Source organism: Dendrobates tinctorius, unplaced genomic scaffold, assembly GCF_039654945.1.
Source record: "Dendrobates tinctorius isolate UK_male_01 unplaced genomic scaffold, ASM3965494v1 ptg000158l, whole genome shotgun sequence".
Lineage (NCBI taxonomy): Eukaryota > Metazoa > Chordata > Amphibia > Anura > Dendrobatidae > Dendrobates > Dendrobates tinctorius.
This window is the reverse complement of record NW_027361825.1, coordinates 8293509-8309876: the sequence shown is the minus strand read 5'-3', so window position 1 is coordinate 8309876 and position 16368 is coordinate 8293509. Positions and strand designations below refer to the sequence as shown.

General features: G+C 42.1%; 1 protein-coding gene across 6 annotated transcripts in view; it reads left to right on the top strand.

The window, feature by feature from the left end:
• The window catches only part of LOC141051811 (uncharacterized), a 646796-nt gene that overhangs the window by 149486 nt on the left and 480942 nt on the right, over positions 1-16368 (top strand). For all 6 annotated transcript variants that reach the window (XM_073548842.1, XM_073548843.1, XM_073548841.1 and 3 more), the window contains exons 17-18: positions 5721-5771; positions 6098-6151. In XM_073548842.1, the coding sequence (XP_073404943.1) occupies positions 5721-5771; positions 6098-6151 (105 nt within the window). The remainder of the gene's footprint in view (positions 1-5720; positions 5772-6097; positions 6152-16368) is intronic.

Sequence of the window (16368 nt, the reverse complement as noted above, 5' to 3'; positions counted from 1 at the left end):
TAGAAAGGTCAAAGATATCCTTGATGTTTTATGATTCAATTTCATCCATATACAGTGAATCTTCCTTATGTTAAAACCTATTAAAGGGGATATATATATATATATATCTTTGTACTGTGTTAGTCAGTAGATAGAAACATATTACAATTTAAGAGTCTTCAGTGGTTGATACACTTTAAAGGCTAACTGAAAAATGGCAACAAATAGCAAACTTTCATCTATACCCGATGAAGAGAAAAGAGTAGTCTCGAAAGCTTGCAGTTTTTATCATCTTTGCAGAGAGCCATTAAAAGGTACCAACCAATGTGGTTTCTCAAATTTTAATATTTTTATATTAAAGGGGTTGTATCATCAAGACGCCACACTTACACTGTGAACAATTTTGGGTACCAGTGTCTAAGAAGAACATAGCTGAACTAGAAGTGATGTAAAAAAAGAGCAACCAAACATATTAAGAGAATGGGTTGACTGCAGTGCCAAGAAAATTATCAAACTGATGGATATTCAGTATCAAAACAATCAGAATAGTGGGGATCTAATCACTAGGTCATAATGATACTTTTACAACTATGCCTGCAATATTGACAAGAAGGCAACAACTATGTCCAGAGGAAAGAGAGTTTCTCCATCATCATCATCATCATCATCACAGATGGGGATCCTTTACTGTAGGAGCAGTGAGACTAAGAAACTCTCACACTGTTGTGATGGCTGCTAAATTCAACAATTTTAAAAGGAGCCCCTTTGTCTGTCTATTTAAATATATTATTATAAGTTATGGGTTCTTCTACATTTGTGGAAATGGGTGATTCAGTGATTCTTCCTGATTATCACAGCTGACACCCGACACTATGTGTCAGGGGTGCTCACGGACCGCCCCTGACATGTTAACCCCGGGCACACTGCGATCAAACACGAACGCAGTGTAACGGGGGTTTAGGGAAGCATCGGCAGGGAGGGGGCTCCCTCTGTGCTTCCCTGAGACCCCCACCTCAGCGCAATGTGCAGCACTGCTGCGGGGGCCTCCTTCCCTGCAGGTCCTCAGATCCAAAATGGCGGCGGAGACCTTCGGGGGCCTGCAGGGAGCTGGCTTCCTCACTGCCTGCAAGGCGCCGGCATGACGAAGCCTCCAGCACTGCCTGTGACAGATCGCTGATGTGACAGATCAGCGATCTCTCACATGACAGTTATGTCCCCCCAGGGACATTGTAATAAAGTTAAAAAAAATGTGCAAAAATAATTTATAAAAAGTTGCTAATTAAATAAAAATATTCCTTAATAAATTCATTTTTTGGAAATAAAAAACACCCAAAACAATAAAAGTACACATATTTAGCATCGCCTCGTCCATAACAACCCGCCCTATAAAACTGTCCCATTAGTTAACCCCTTTAGTGAACCCCATAAAAAATAAAAAACTAAGCAAAAAATAATGCTTTATTATCATACCGCCGAACAAAAAGTGCAATAACGCGCGATCAAAAAGACAGATATAAATAACCATGGTACCACTGAAAACGTCATCTTGTCCCGCAAAAAAAGAGCCACCACACAGCATCATCAGTGAAAAAATAAAAAAGTTCTAGCTCACAGAATAAAGCGATGCAAAAATAATCATTTTTTATATACAACTGTTTTTATTGCATAAAAGCGCCAAAAAAAAACCGACCTAAATGAGGTATCGCTGTAATCGTACAGACCCGTAGAATAAAACTGCCTTATCAATTTTACCGCACGCGGAATGGTGTAAACGCACCCCCCAAAAGAAATTCTTGAAATGCTGGTTTCTGTTCATTCTGCGTTCCAAAAATCGGAATAAAAAGCGAGCAAAAAACGTCACGTGCCCGAAAATGGTACTAATAAAAACGTCAACTCGTCCTGCAAAAAATAAGACCTCACATGACTCAGTGGGTCAAAATAAGGAAAAATTATAGCTCTCAAAATGTGGTGATGCATAAACTATTTTTACAATAAAAAGCGTCTTTTAGCGTGCGACAGCCGCCAAACATAAAAACCTGCTATAAATATTAAATCAAGCCCCCCGTTATCACCCCCTTAGATAGGGAAAAATAATAAAATTTAAAAATGTATTTATTTCCATTTTCCCATTAGGGTTAGGGCTAGGGTTAGGGCTAGGGTTAGGGCTAGGGTTAGGGCTGAGATTAGGGTTAGGGGTGAGTTGGGGTTAGGGTTGGAGTTAGAATTGGGGGATTTCCACTGTGTGGGCATATCAGGTGCTCTCCAAATGCAGCATGGCGTCTGATCTCAATTCCAGCCAATTCTGCGTTGAAAAATTCAAACGGTGCTCCTTCCCTTCCAAGCTCTGCCATGCGCCCAAACAGTGTTTTACCCCCACATATGGGGTATCAGCCTACTCAGGACAAATTGCAAAACAACTTTTGGGGTCCAATTTCTCCTGTTACCCTTAGGAAAATAAAAAATTGGGGGAAAAAACATCAATTTTTGTGGAAGAAAAATATGATTTTTTTATTTTCACGCCCGGGCGTTATAAACTTCTGTGAAGCACACATCTAGATAAGTTCCATGTGAGGTCTAGTTTCCAAAATGGGGTCACTTGTGGGGAGTTTCAACAGTTTAGGCACATCAGAGGCTCTCCAAACGCGACATGACACCTGCAGACCATTCCATCAAAGGCTGCATTCCAAAACGTCACTACTTCCCTTCCGAGCCCCGACGTGTGCCCATATGGTAGTTTTCTCCAACACATGGGGTATCAGCGTACTCAGGACAAATTGGACATCTTTTGGGGTCCAATTTCTCCTGCTACCCTTGGGAAAATAAAGAAATTGGGGACTAAAAGATCATGTTTGTGGAAAAAATATGATTTTTTTATTTTCACGCCCAGGTGTTATAATCTTCTGTGAAGCCCTTGGAGTTAGAATTGAGGGGTTTCGACTGTTTAAGCACATCACGGGGTCTCCGAACGCGATATGGCACCACGGTTTATTCCAGCCAATTTTGCGTTCAAAATGTCAAACAGCACTCCCTCCAATCCGAGCCCCGACGAGTGCCCAAACAGTGGTTTACCCCCACATATGGGGTATCAGCGTACTCAGGAAAAATTGCACAACTTTGGGTGTCTAATTTCTACTGTTACCCTTGGGAAAATAAAAAATTGGGGGCTAAAAAAATGATTTTTGTGAAGAAAAAAAATGATTTTTTTATTTTCACGGCTTTGAGTTATAAACTTCTGTGAAGCAATCGGGGGTTCAAAGTGCTCATCACACATCTAGATAAGTTCCTTGGGGGTCTAGTTTCCAAAATGGGGTCACTTGTGGGGGGGTTTCCACTGTTTAGGCACATCAGGAGCTCTGCAAATGTAACTTGACGCTCGCAGACTATTCCATCAAGTCGGTATTTCAAAACGTCACTACATCCCTTCCGAGCCCTGATGTATGCCCAAACAGTGGTCCCCCCCACATATGGGGTACCAGCGTACTCAGGACAAACTGGACAACAGCTTTTGGGGTCCAATTTATCCTGTTAACCTTGTGAAAATAAAAAATTGCTTGCTAAAAAATCATCTTTTGAGGAAAAAAACGTTTTTTTATTTTCACGGTTCTGCGTTATAAACTTCTGTGAAGCACCTGGGGGTTCAAAGTGCTCACCACACATCTAGATAAGTTCCCTGGGGGGTCTAGTTTCCAAAATAGTGTCATTTGTGGGGGGTTTCCACTGTTTAGGCACATCAGGGCCTTTCCAAACGCGGCATGGCGTCCAATCCCAATTCCAGCCAAAAAAGTCAAATGGCGCTGCTTCTCTTCCGAGCTCTGCCATGCTCCCAAATAGTGGTTTACCCACACATGTGCAGTATCAGCGTACTCAGGACAAATTGCACAATAACTTTTAGGGTCCTGTTACCCTTGGGAAAATAAAAATTGGGAGTGAAAAGATCATTTTTGTGGAAAAAATATTATTTTTTAAATTTACGACTGTACATTATAAACTTCTGTGAAGCCCTTGGAGGTTCAAAGTTCTCACCACACATCTAGATAAGTTCCTTGCGGGGTCTAGTCTCAAAAATGGTGTCATTTGTTTGGAGTTTCTACTGTTTTGGCACATCAGGGGCTTTCCAAACGCGACATGGTGTCCGATCTCAATTCAAGCCAAAAAAGTCAAATGGCGCTGCTTCCCTTCCGAGCTCTGCCATGCGCCCAAATAGTCGTTTACACCCACATATGGGGTATCAGCGTACTCAGGACAAATTGCACAATAACTTTTAAGGTTCTGTTACCCTTGGGAAAATAAAAATTGGGGTTGAAAAGATCATTTTTGTGGAAAAAATATGATTTATTAATTGTACGGCTGTATGTTAAAAACTTCTGTGAAGCCCTTGTGGGTTCAAAGTTCTCACCACATATCTAGATAAGTTCCTTGGGAGGTCTAGTTTCCAAAATGGGGTTACTTGTGGGGGGTTTTTTTAGGCACATCAGGAGCTCTCCAAACGTGACATGGCGTCTGATCTGAATTCCAGCCAATTTTGCATTGAAAAAGTCAAACGGCGCTCCTTGCCTTCTGAGCTCTGCCATGCGCCGAAACAGAGTTCCCCCCACATATCAGGGATCAGCGTAATCAGGAGAAATTGCACAATAACTTTTGCTATCCAATTTCTCCTGTTACCCTTGGTAAAGTAAAAAAAATTGGACCTGAAGTAATTTTTTTGTGAAAAAAAGTTAAATGTTAATTTTTTTTTAAACATTCAAAAAAATTCCTGTGAAGCATCTGAATGGTTAATAAACTTCTTGAATGTGGTTTTGAGCACCTTAAGGGGTGCAGTTTTTAGAATGGTGTCACTTTTGGGTATTTTCTATCATATAGACCCCTCAAAGTGACTTCAAACTTCATGTGGTCCGTAAAAATAAAATGGTGTTGTAAAAATGAGAAATCGCTGGTCAACTTTTAACCCTTATAACTTCCTAATAAAAAAAAATTGGTTCCAAAATTGTGCTGATGTAAAGTAAACATATGTGAAATGTTACTTATTAAGTATTTTGTGTGCCATATCTCTGTGACTTAAGGGCATAAAAATTCAAAGTTGGAAAATTGCGAAATTTTCAAAATTTTTGCCAAATTTCCGTTTTTTTCACAAATAAACGCAAGTTATTTGAATGAAATTTTACCACTAACATGAAGTACAATATGTCACGAGAAAATTTTGTCAGAATCACCGGGATCCATGGAAACATTTCAGAGTTATTACCTCATAAAGGGACAGTGGTCAGAATTGTAAAAATTGGCCCGGTCATGAACGTGCAAACCACCTTTGGGGGTAAAGGGGTTAAGCAAGGTCAACAAGGTCCCGGTTGACTTTCCTGAAAAGTATAATATTGTAAGTCAGGGGTAGAACATTTATGTAGATAGTATATTTTATTACATATTAGAAGCTGGGATAGAATATTTCCCTAATATTGGGTCATTCGCATGTCATAGAGGTTTACGCCTTCCTCTGAATCAACACATTACGATATTAGGTTGGACTTGCTGGACATGTGTTTTTTTAACCAAAACAGCTATGTAACTACAGTATATACAGTAACTTTATGTCCTATTAAGATGTAAAAATAGACCATAGAGATGCAGTATCAGTATCTCTGCAGGGGAGAACCGCTAATAAGTAGTAGCTTTCTATCTGGCAGACTGTTGGCAATCAAATATTGTATTTATTGTTGGAGACTTTATACATTGACATTTTTTTATAGTTCCTTCTACATCACAACTGACAACTACAACCACTTTATCTGCGATTACAAGTAAGTGTCTTCTAGCAAAGGTAAAGGTAAAATAAAGTTATATTCTCTGATGCTCGGCCAGCTATTTACTATAATCGATATAATCTGGTCCCGGCTTAGAATTCACAGAGGAAAACCTGGGACCAGAATGTTCAAAGTGGTGTCCCATCAGGATCACATATATCCCTGTGCTCCTATTAGGAATTTCATAGACACCAACTGATGTATCCACCTCTATGGCCGAGAGCTACTTACAAGTACAGCAATGCCTTTCGCTCTAGTGGACTTTTTCAGTCCGTATATTTCAATTATGTTTGATGACTCAGTGACAAATTTTTTTCTTACAGCTCCTTCTACAACACAATTACTCTCAACTACAACTGCCACAAATGTGTCTACATGTAAGTTCTCTGTCCCACAACAGTGGAGATTAAGTCATTATTTAACCCCATCATGACCGGAACTTTTTTAGGTTTTGCATTTTTGTTTTTTGCTACTCTTCTTCCCAGAGCCATAACTTTTTTTTCCGTAATATGGTTGTTTGAGGGCTTGTTTTTTGTGGGACGAGTTGTACTTTTGAATGACACCATTGGTTTTACCATGTCATGCACTACAAAACGGGAAAAAAATTCCAAGTGCGGTGAAATTAAAAGAAAAAGTGCAATCCCACAATAATTTTTGCCTGCTATTATGATTCTCCAGGTCATTATGAGTTCATAGACACCAAACATGTCTAGGTGCTTTTTTATCTAAGTGGGGAATAAAAATTCCAAACTTTACTTAAAAAAAATTGCGCCATTTTCCGATACCCGTAGCGTCTCCATTTTTCATGATCTCAGGTTGGGTGAGGGCTTATTTTTTTGCATGCCGAGCTAACATTTTTAGTGATACCATTTTGGTGCAGATTCGATCTTTTGATCGCCTGTTATTGCATACTTTTTTCTCGCTACGCTGTTTAGTGATCAGGTTATTCCTTTTTTAGTGATAGATCGGGCGATTCTAAACACAGCGATACCAAATATATGTGTATTTGATTTTTTTCTTATTGTTTTATTTTGAATGGGGCGAAAGGGGGGTGATTTGAACTTTTAAATTTTTTTCAAACTTTTTATATTTTTAAAAACATTTTTTTTTACTTTTGGCATGCTTCAATAGTCTCATTGGAGACTAAAAGCTGCCATTACCCGATAGGCTCTGCTACATACAGGCGATGATCAGATCACCTCTACAAAGCAGATTTACCACTGGTGGTGCTCACAACAAGCTAGTACTGACAACCGTAGAGGTCTCCAGAAGCCCTCTGGTTATCATGCCAACAAACTGGTAACCCGTGGTAATGTGATGGAGGTCACCGGTGGGCGGGTTTCCGGCCCGATGGCCGGAAGTGCGAGTTGAATGCAGCTGTCAGCGTTTGACAGCGGCATTTAAAGGGGTAATAGCCTCGGGTGGATCACGATGCCACCTGTGGCTATTCTGGGCACATGTCAGCTGTTCAAAACAGCTGACATGTCCTAGGAAAGATATGGGCTCAGCGCCAGAGCCCACAACAAAGGGAGGCATACTATTACGCCTGACATTGGAAAGAAAGGGGTTAAAATGCAAAAAAAAGGTGATATATGCTACAAGGTGCTTAAAAAAACCAATCAATAGAAAAAAACTTCCCTGGATAAAAAATTTATTAATTAGTGATGAGCGAATTTGTTCGGAAAATGATCACCAAACATAAGTTCGGCACGAATATGGCACATTCAGACTCGTGATCGGAAACCCGAACAAAATTTTATAACATCGGGAAAAATTGGTAACATTTAGTAAAAGTGCAGGAAAATATTTGCATTGCCATAAAAATATTTTTAGCACTTTTGCAATGATAATAATGGTTTATCATAAGTCTTTGGCATGTGTTTGATGAGGGGACAGGGTACTCAGAGCCCAGAAGTGAGGCATTCTTGTTGTAAGCACAGCACAGCAGTCATTTTTTTTTCTAACTTTACGTGTGCACATTGCGGCTAGCCAATCAGGGAGCACGAAACACGCACAATATCCTGACACAACAGCACGTGTCATTGGCTGCTTAAATCACATGTCCCTCTGCATATAAATAGCGGACATTTTGTTTTACATCAGTCAGATAATGTAGCTAGATAGTTGGTGAAAAAATTACCTTACGGAATTTTTTGGGAAGGGCCATTACTAAGGTCCACAAACAAGGCCAGCAGGGTACATGTCCTACAAGTATGTTGTGCACTGCTTCTATTGTGCTCTATGCACAAGTATAGCATTCTAAATAATATATTTTCAATAGCTAAATGTGAAAAAGCCTGCTGTGTCCCACCTTGTCATTTATTGCCGTGGTGATATGAAACTGTCTGCAGACCTAAGGCACATTTAAAAAAATAATATTTTTTTCTGTTGCCAAATGTAAAAAAGCCTGACACGCTGTCATGTTGTGGCGGTGATATGAACCTGTCTGCAGAACTACCACGCATTAAACAAAGTCAAAAGACTTTGTTTTGCTGAATGTGATACAGCCCATCGTATCCTACATTGTCATGTTGTGGCGGAGATATGAACCTGTCTGCAGACCAAATGCGCATTTAAACAAAATTCTAATTTTTTCTGTGCATAAACGTGATACAGCCCACTATATCCAACCTTTTCATTTAGTGGCGTTGAAATCGTTCTGTTTGCAAAGCTGTTGCACACTATTCTTCTGTTACTAACACCATACAGCAGGGGACATGTCACTTTTAAATTGTTTTGAGCCTATTTTCTAGACTATGTGCTTCTTTGCCATCCAATTTCTCATGGGCATCTTTTATACCTAGCTTGAGACATGCATCAGTTACACCTATCTTCTGATGAGCATCAAACACTCTCTGGTGATTGGTGTTGGATAGATGAGTAATACTTGTAGTCTGGATCCTGGGTTTGTACTTTATTATTATTATTATTATTTATTATTATTATAGCGCCATTTATTCCATGGCGCTTTACATGTGAGGAGGGGTATACATAATACATACAAGTACAGTAATCTTAAACAATACAAGTCACGACTGGTACAGGATGAGAGAGGACCCTGCCCGCCAGGGCTCACAATCTACAACGGGATGGGTGAGGATACAGTAGGCGAGGGTAAAGCTGGTCGTGCAGCGGTTTGGTGGATCGGTGGTTACTGCAAGTTGTAGGCTTGTCAGAAGAGGTAGGTCTTCAAGTTCTTTTTGAAGGTTTCCATGGTAGGCGAGAGTCTGATATGTTGTGGTAGAGAGTTCCAGAGTAGAGGGGATGCGCGGGAGAAATCTTGTATGCGATTGTGGGAAGAGGAGATAGGAGGGTAGTACAGAAGGAGATCTTGTGAGGATCGGAGGTTTCGTGCAGGTAAGTACCGGGAGACTAGGTCACAGATGTATGGAGGACTCAGGTTTTGGATGGCTTTGTATGTCATGGTTAGGGTTTTGAACTGGAGTCTTTGGGTAATGGGGAGCCAGTGCAGGGATTGACAGAGGGGAGAGGCCGGGGAATAGCGGGGGGACAGGTAGATTAGTTGGGCAGCAGAGTTAAGAATAGATTGGAGGGGTGCGAGAGTGTTAGAAGGGATACCACAGAACAGGAGGTTGCAGTAGTCAAGGCGGAAGATGATGAGGACATGGACTAGGGTTTTTGCAGGGTTTTTACTTCCCATAGCAGCGCTGTTATTGATCCTGTTGCACGTTCCCATTCCCGCCCAATAAATTTTTCCTATTACTAACGTCATACAGTAGGAGACATGTCACTTTTAAATTGTTTGGAGTATCTACTCAATCTTATACAGGCCTTATCGACAGGCCCAAAAACTTCTTCTGTTACTAACATTACACAGCAGGGAATATGTGACTTTTAAATTGTTTGGAGCATCCACTCAATCTTATACAGGCCTTATTGACAGGCCCCCCCAAAAATTCTTCTGTTACTAACTTCATACACTAGGGGACATGTCACTTTTAAATTGTTTTGAGCATCCAACCAATCTTATACAGGCCTTATCGACAGGCCCAAAAAAATGGTGGCGGGATAACACTCAAGCTTTCTTCCTCAATACCCTTGTGGCAACCATGGACAACAGAGAGGGAATCATTATCTTCTTCATCTCCTAACTGGTGCACGTCCATCGCCTCTTCCTTCTCGTCCTTTTCATGGTCCTTCTCCATTTGTTCCTCCTCCATTTGTTCCTCCTATGGCAACCACCTGCTTGACGACAGACCTGAACTCAGAGATATTGTTAACCCTAAAGGAATCCTTCTCTGCTTCCACGTCTTCCTCTGGGACCACCACCACCTCCTCACCCAGACTATTCAAAGTGTGGTCCAGCATTTAGTTGACAGTAATTGTGAAGCTGATGAAGGCATCGTCACCACTAACCATCTTAGCAGCCCTTTCGAAAAACATGCAGAAGGGTGCAGAGGTCCTTCATCTGTGTCCGCTACGCAAGTGTGATTTGCGCCACTTCCGTACTGCGATGTGCTACGCTATGCAAAATGTCATAATGCAGTAGATTTTGGCGCTACTGCCACAGTCGCTGCAAATGTGCAGAGTTGAACTCCACGGTGTGGTCACTTTGCATATCAATTGGTTAACCAGTAGTCCAAAAGATCTCTATCCCAACTTATGTGGAATTGTGAAAGTGAATGCACAACAATAGTGTTTTCAACAGCAGCGTATCCTGTTATGATTGGGCCACCGAGGAGGAGAGCAAGCCCAAGCTAAGTCACAGAAAACCAGAGAGGTTGGTAACTAAGCGGATTGCTGACCCCTGATCCTATCCACACAACTAGCAGTAGCCGTGGAGCGTGCCTACGATGATCCTAGACACCTCGGCAAAGCCGGAGAGCTAACTAAGCCTAAAGCAAGAAAGGGGAAATCTAAACTGCCCCAGAGCAGACCCCAAAGGAATAGATAGCCCCCAAACATATATTGTCGGTGAGACAAGATGAAAAAACAAACGCAGGCAGGAAAATAGACTGAGCAAGTGGTGGGGCCCACACTGACTTGACAGGACAGGAAATGAAAAACACTGTCTGCAATCACGCAAAAAACCCTGCAAAAAAGTCCTACACGTCTGATGCAAAGAATACTGAAGTCGCACGACTTCGCCCACTATATATCAGCACTCTGGTATATTCTGAAAGCAGAGCAAAAAAAGGCCAATCTAACAAGGGACAAAAACAAACTGGCACAAGCAGTAACATATGGATGGTGATTCAGCACAGCCCCAGCCAGAGCTAGCTGACCACACAAAACTGATATAGACAACACCAGATCAAATGTAAACAGAATAGCAAATGAACACTTAGCTGAATATGCATGGACTGAGCTGGAAACTAAGACCTCAGGAGGCAGGAAGAAAATCACCAGCAGGGATAGAGGGAGTTGGCTGTCTTAAATCCCAATCTGAAACCCCAGATCTCCAATCGTCGTCCTCATTATCAGGTGGCAAGCCTCTGTTAATCAGATCAGCTCCATTACCTCCAGTAACCACCAGAGGGAGCCCAGAAAGAGAACTCACAACCCCTCTGTCAATTTGACCAGCTGCACTACCTTCAGTAGTAACCAGAGGGAGGCCAGAAAGCGAATTCACAACAGTACCCCCCTTGAGGAGGGGTCACCGAACCCTCATCCATGCCACCAGGCCGATCAGGATGGGCCCGGTGAAAAGCACGAACCAATCTTTTGGCATGAATGTCAGAAGCAGAGACCCAAGAATTATCCTCCTGGCCATAACCCTTCCATTTGACCAAGTACTAGAGTCTCCGTCTAGCCAAACGAGAATCCAATATTTTCTCTACCTCATATTCCACATTGCCTTTAACCAATACAGGGTCAGGAGGTGCCGCCGTAGGAACTATTGGCTCCACAAACCTCTTCAACAAAGATTTATGATACACGGTATGGATATTAAGGAAAGGAAACGGGATTAAGGATCTCCAAAATCTTATAAGCTTCAATGAACCTTGGCTTGAATTTTGGAGATGCAACCTTCATAGGAATATTCCTTGACGACAACCAAACCATATAACCCACTTTAAACCGGGGACCAATGGTCCTATGCCGGTTGGAAAACCGTTGGGACAACTTATCCACCACTTGGTCCCAAATCTGTTGCATTCTCTCTACCACAGTGTCCACACTGGGGCAGGTTGAAGATTCCACCTGCCCTGAAGAAAATCGAGGATGAAACCCAAAGTTACAGAAAAAGGTCGACATCAAAGTGACAGAACTAGCTCTATTGTTTAGCGCGAGTTCGGCCAAGGGCAAAAATGAGACCGATTCATCCTGATCAGCAGATATGAAACATCTCAAATAGGACTCCAAAGTCTGGTTTGTTCTCTCAGTCTGCCCATTGGTCTGAGGATGAAATGCAGAGGAGAAAGATAACTGAATTCCCAGTTTGGAACAAAAAGCTCTCCAAAATCTGGAAACAAACTGGACTCCTCTGTCCGACACAATGTTCTCAGGAATCCCGTGCAACTGAACCACCTGCTGTAAAAATAAGGGCACCAACTCAGAAGAAGATGGCAACTTTGGGAGTGGTACAAGATAGATCATCTTAGAAAATCTATCACAAATCACCCAGATAACAGTTATTCTATGAGAGACAGGAAGATCGGAAATAAAATCCATTGAGATATGGGTCCATGGCCTCCTGGGCACCGGCAGGGGCATCAACAACCCAACAGAATGAGAACAGGGCTTGGACTGAGAACAAGTCCCACAGGACTGCACAAAATTCCTGACATCACGAGATAAGGCAGGCCACCAAAAAGACCGACTCACCAAATCTCTGGTACCAAAAATACCTGGATGACCAGTCAGCGCGGAGCAATGAATTTCAGACATTACTCTCTTCCTCCACTGGTCAGGGACATACAATTTTCCCATAGGGCAACGTTCAGGTTTGTCCTCCTGAAATTCCTCCAGGGCACATCTCAAATCAGGTGAGATGGCAGAAAGAACTACACCCTCATTTAGAATGGTAGTAGGCTCGGTCACAATAAGAGAATCCGCAAAGAAACTCCTAGAAAAGGCGTCCGACTTAACATTCTTAGCGCCCAGAAGAAAAGAGACCACAAAATTAAAATGCGTGAAAAACAAGGCCCACCTAGCCTGTCTAGGATTCAAGCGTGTGACTGATTCAAGATGAATCAAATTCTTGTGGTCGGTGAGGACCACAACTTGATGTCTAGCTCCCTCCAACCAATGTCTCCACTCTTCAAATGCCCATTTCATGGCCAACAATTCCTGATTCCACACATCACAGTTACGTTCAGATGGGGAGAATTTTCGAGAAAAGAAGGCACAGGGATTCATCTTAGAAGTCACCGGATCTTTTGGGGACAAAACGGCTCCTGCACCAATCTCAGAAGCATCTATCTCCACCTGAAATAGGAGTGAGACATCAGGTTGCCGTAGAACCGGAGCAGAAGTGAATCTCCGCTTAATCCCCTGAAATGCCGAGACTGCCTCTGGAGACCAATTCACCACATCAGCCCCCTTTTTGGTCAGATCAGTCAGTGGTTTGACAATACCACAAAAATTACTTATAAATTTACGGTAGAAATAAGGAAAACCAAAAAACTTCTGGAGAGCCTTCAAAGAAGTGGGCTGAACCCAATCATATATGGCCTGTATCTTGGCTGGGTCCATTTCATTAGCAGATGGGGACAAAATGAATCCCAAAAATGAAATCCTCTGTACACCAAAGAGGCACTTCGATCCCTTAACATACAGAGAATTTTCCCTCAAAATCCGGAAAACAGTCCGGACATGTTCCACATGAGAATCCCAATCACTGGAAAAGATCAAAATATCACCCAGATAAATAATCAAAAACATATCCACAAAGTCCTTGAAAAAATCGTTCATAAAAGATTGGAAGACAGAAGGGTCATTAGTGAGCCCAAAAGGCATCACCAGGTACTCAAAATGTCCCTCCAGAGTATTAAACGCTGCCTTTCATTCATCCCTCTGCTTGATGCGAATAAGATTATACGCCCCCTGAGGTCAAGCTTGGTAAACCAACAGGCACTTTTAACTCTGGAAAATAAATCAGAAATCAGGGGTAACGGGTACTGATATTTAACAGTGATTTTGTTAAGGGAACGTTAGTCAATACATGGACTTAATGAACCATCTTTCTTGGCCACAAAAAAACCCAGCACCTAAAGTTGAAGAGGATGGTCTAATATGACCCTTCTCCAACGACTCCTTGATGTAAGATCGTATAGCATCGTGTTCGGGTACCGATAAGTTGAAAAGCCGACCCTTGGGAAATTTACACCCGGGCATTAACTCAATTGCACAGTCATAACTCCTATGAGGCAAAGACGTAGACTTACTCTCACTGAATACATCAGAAAAATCAGCCAAATAGTCAGGAATATCATGAGACTGGGGAGAGGTGGAGAAAACAGGAGTATCACTAAGAACACACTGACAACCCCAACTCACCACAGACACAGATTTCCAATCCAAAACAGGATTATGAGTTTGCAACCAGGGAAAACTCAGAACAATAGTATCATGCAAATTGTGCAGCACCAAAAATTTACAATTTTCTTGGTGGTCCGGGGCAAACCGCACCTGGGTCCAAAATTGGGGTTTATTCTCCGCCAAAGTAGTAGCATCAATACCCCTCAAAGGGATAGGAGTCCGCAGGGGTATCATGGGAAAACCACAACGTTTAGCAAAGTCTAAATCCATCATATTCAAAGCTGCTCCTGAATCTACAAAATCCTTAGCAGAAAATGTAGACAAGTAGCAGATCAGGGAAAAGGAACTTAGGCTGTACACTGCCCACAGCAAATGTGTGAGCAAAACATTTTTCTCATTTAGGGCAGACAGAAATAGTATGAGAGGCGTCCCCACAGAAAAAAATACAGCTTATTACGCCTTCTAAACTCCTGATGTTGCGCCCTAGACAAAACCCTATCACATTGCATGGGTTCAGACGTTCATTCAAAAGGCAGCAATGCCCATCGTGTAGTTTTACGTTCACATAAACGCTGATCAACTTGAATGGCCAATGACATAGAATTGTTAAGACCAGAGGAAACAGGAAATCCCACCATAACATCTTTTATGGTTTCTGCCAAACCCTTCCGAAAGAGAGCTGCTAGGGCATCGTCATTCCATGTAGTAAGGACCGCCCACTTTTGGAATTTTTGACAAAATAACTCTGCAGAATCCTGACCCTGGTTCAATGCCAATAAGGTTTTCTCAGCTTGATCAATAGCATTAGGTTCATCATACAACAACCCCAAGGCTTGAAAAAATGCATCTACATTGGCCAGAATAGGATCTCCGAGTGTCAAAGAAAAGGCCCAATCCTGGGGATCGGGAAATGACAATCTTAACCTGCTGCACAGAGCTCCCCGATGAGTTAGGTTTCAAGGCAAGAAATAGTTTACAATTATTCTTAAAATTCAAAAATTTAGACCGATCCCCAGAAAACACATCAGGAGTAGGAATTTTTGGTTCAACAGTAGATGATTGAGCGAAATAGGCAGAAATTCCCCACACTTCAGCAGCAAGCTGCTCAACACGATTGGACAATTGATTAATCTCCATTAAAGAAAAAATCCTCCTACGGCCCCAAAGAAAAAAATATGAAAAAATTCTGACACTTTTTTCTTGTTTAAAATTCTTTCCTTCTTTTGAGTACCCTAGAGTCTGTGGTTGGGCTGGTGATTCTGTTATGATTGATTCACCGAGGAGGAGAGCAAGCCCAAGCTAAGCCACAGAAAACCAGAGAGGTTGGTAACTAAGTGGATTGCAGACCCCTGATCCTATCCACACAACTAGCAGTAGCCATGGAGCGTGCCTACGATGATCTTAGACGCCTCAGCACAGCCGGAGAGCTAACTAAGCCTAAAGCAAGAAAAGGGAAATCTAAACTGCCCCAGAGCAGACCCAAAGGAATAGATAGCCCCCAAACATATGTTGTCGGTGAGACAAGATGAAAACACAAACGCAGGCAGGAAAATAGACTGAGCAAATGGTGGGGCCCACACTGACTAGACAGGACAGGAAAGGAAAAACACTGTCTGCAATCACGCAAAAAACCCTGCAAAAAAGTCCTACACGTCTGATGCAAAAAATACTGAAGTCGCACGACTTCGCCCACTATATCAGCACTCTGGTATATTCTGAAAGCAGAGCAAAAAGAGGCCAATCTAATAGGGGACAAAAACAAACTGGCACAAGCAGTAACATATGGATGGTGATTCAGCACAGCCCCAGCCGGAGCTAGCTGACCACACAAAACTGAGATAGACAAAACCAGATCAAATGTAAACAGAATAGCAAATGAACACTTAGCTGAACATGCAGGATGCAGGGACTGAGCTGGAAACTAAGACCTCAGGAGGCAGGAAGAAAATCACCAGCAGGGATAGAGGGAGTTGGCTGTCTTAAATCCCAATCTGAAACCCCAGATCTCCAATCGTCGTCCTCATTATAAGGTGGCAAGCCTCTGTTAATCAGATCATCTCCATTACCTCCAGTAACCACCAGAGGGAGCCCAGAAAGAGAACTCGCAACCCCTCTGTCAATTTGACCAGCTCCACTACCTTCAGTAGTA